Source organism: Aplysia californica, unplaced genomic scaffold (genome assembly GCF_000002075.1).
Source record: "Aplysia californica isolate F4 #8 unplaced genomic scaffold, AplCal3.0 scaffold00041, whole genome shotgun sequence".
NCBI classification, from domain to species: domain Eukaryota; kingdom Metazoa; phylum Mollusca; class Gastropoda; order Aplysiida; family Aplysiidae; genus Aplysia; species Aplysia californica.
The window spans coordinates 1,581,517-1,583,217 of NW_004797311.1; the positions used below are offsets into that span (position 1 = coordinate 1,581,517).

At 43.7% G+C, this 1,701-nt stretch overlaps 1 protein-coding gene across 1 annotated transcript in view; it reads right to left on the reverse strand.

Moving 5' to 3' along the window:
* Positions 1-1,493, reverse strand: part of LOC101861939 — a 20,602-nt gene extending 19,109 nt beyond the window's left edge. Inside the window, exon 1 of the mRNA XM_005092148.3 lies at positions 1,215-1,493. Within this exon, the coding sequence (XP_005092205.1) occupies positions 1,215-1,459 (245 nt within the window). The 5' untranslated portion in view covers positions 1,460-1,493. The remainder of the gene's footprint in view (positions 1-1,214) is intronic.
* Between the last annotated feature and the right edge of the window lie 208 nt (positions 1,494-1,701).

Genomic DNA, 1,701 nt, shown 5'->3' on the forward strand with positions numbered 1-1,701 from the left:
GAGAGAGAGAGAGAGAGAGAGAGAGAGAGAGAAGGGGGTAGAGAACAGGGGGAAGTGCTAGAAGAAAATATCACAAGCCCTAGTTGACAGGGAAGGAACGAGAGAAAGATAGAGTGGGAAAGTAGGAGGAGGGGGAGAAAGATAGAGTGGGAAAGTAGGAGGAGGGGGAGAAAGATAGAGTGGGAAAGTAGGAGGGGGAGAAAGAAAGACAGAGACAAACAAAGAGAAAAAGAAGGCGAGCGATACAGAGAGAGAGAGAGAGAGAGAGAGAGAGAGAGAGAGAGAGAGAGAGAGAGAGAGAAGGGGGGAGATGGAGAGACAGAAGAACAAAAATAGAGAGAGTGACTGCTCGATTGAAATTATGACATTGTTCTTTGCTTCAAATTGTCTTATATATTGATTCCTCCAACGTACCCCTCCAACTCCAAAAAGGAGGAAAAACGATCGACAATCGAAAAGACATCCGCAATCTTCATTTAGAATCTACCTAGATCTAGATCTAGATCTCGAAACTTTCCGAAATCACAAAAGATTTCCCCTACCGGGTCACTGTATACTTTGTGACTTTGTTCCCGGTTACCGGGTCTGGAATCCCTCAGAAGAGGCCCTACACTCCCTTTTTTAAAAACACATTTCAATGCTACAGCATTACCTTTTTTAAAATATGTATGACACTGCATTGGCCAACTTATTTTTCCTTACAAATGAAATTCCTTCTCAAACAAGACACACACACACTTATCATATAATCATTATTAACACTATTAACAGTCTGGTGCACAGCAGAGACAGAGAAAACCAGTGAAAGCTGGTGAAATAATGGGGAGAGAATGAGTTAATAACTTAAAATCAGGATTTAGATTTCTAGATCTCTAGAATAAAGTATTTGAGAGAGAGAGAGAGGGGGGGGGGAGAGAGAGAGGGGGGGGGGGGGGAGAGACAGAGACAGAGAGAGCAGAGATACTGAGTCTTCTATAAATAGACTGCCCCCAGACAGACTATTTTAGGGATGACAAAATAAACAAAGTAGGTCAAACATCTGCCGACTCGGCGTCGAGTTTAGCATCGATGACACGTCAACGATATAAGACACTCAAGTTATGTCAACAATACATACTGCAAACAACAAACGTTTCTCTGAGCTCTGGAAAATCGCAGGGCCTACACAGTCAATGGCCCGGCTCAGATTGTATCCCTTTGCCTGCAGTACTTACGCGCAAGATGCACACTGGCCTTTTTCGTGAGCCTCCATCAAATGCCATGCCAAGCTCGAATCTTTGAGTTTTAGTGTTGATCTAAGTTTCCTCCACCGATCGAAAGAATCTGCCAAATACACACGTCTAGCGTCCCTCCATTTATAGGCTTCCTGGCGTTTGATTATCCTGTCTCTTTCGTTCTTTGCGGGACGCCCTTTCGACAGTCGTTTGTGCATTATGTCAGTCCGCCGGATGGAAGCCATTTTGTCAGTGTCTGCCAGTCAGCCAGTCAGCAGTCAGCAGTGCAGTTTGATTGGTCAGGTTTACCTTTCAAACGCCATGTCGGTGAAAAGGAAGTTTGACTTCGTTCAATGTAGCCTAGGGCCTAACAGAACGCAAGTCAGATTTTTAAAAGACGGGCTAATAAAGGCTTGACAGTTTTGAAACATGAACTGTATTTTAAGCATGAGTAGGCCTTGGCCCTAATTTATTGAAGTAAAATTAG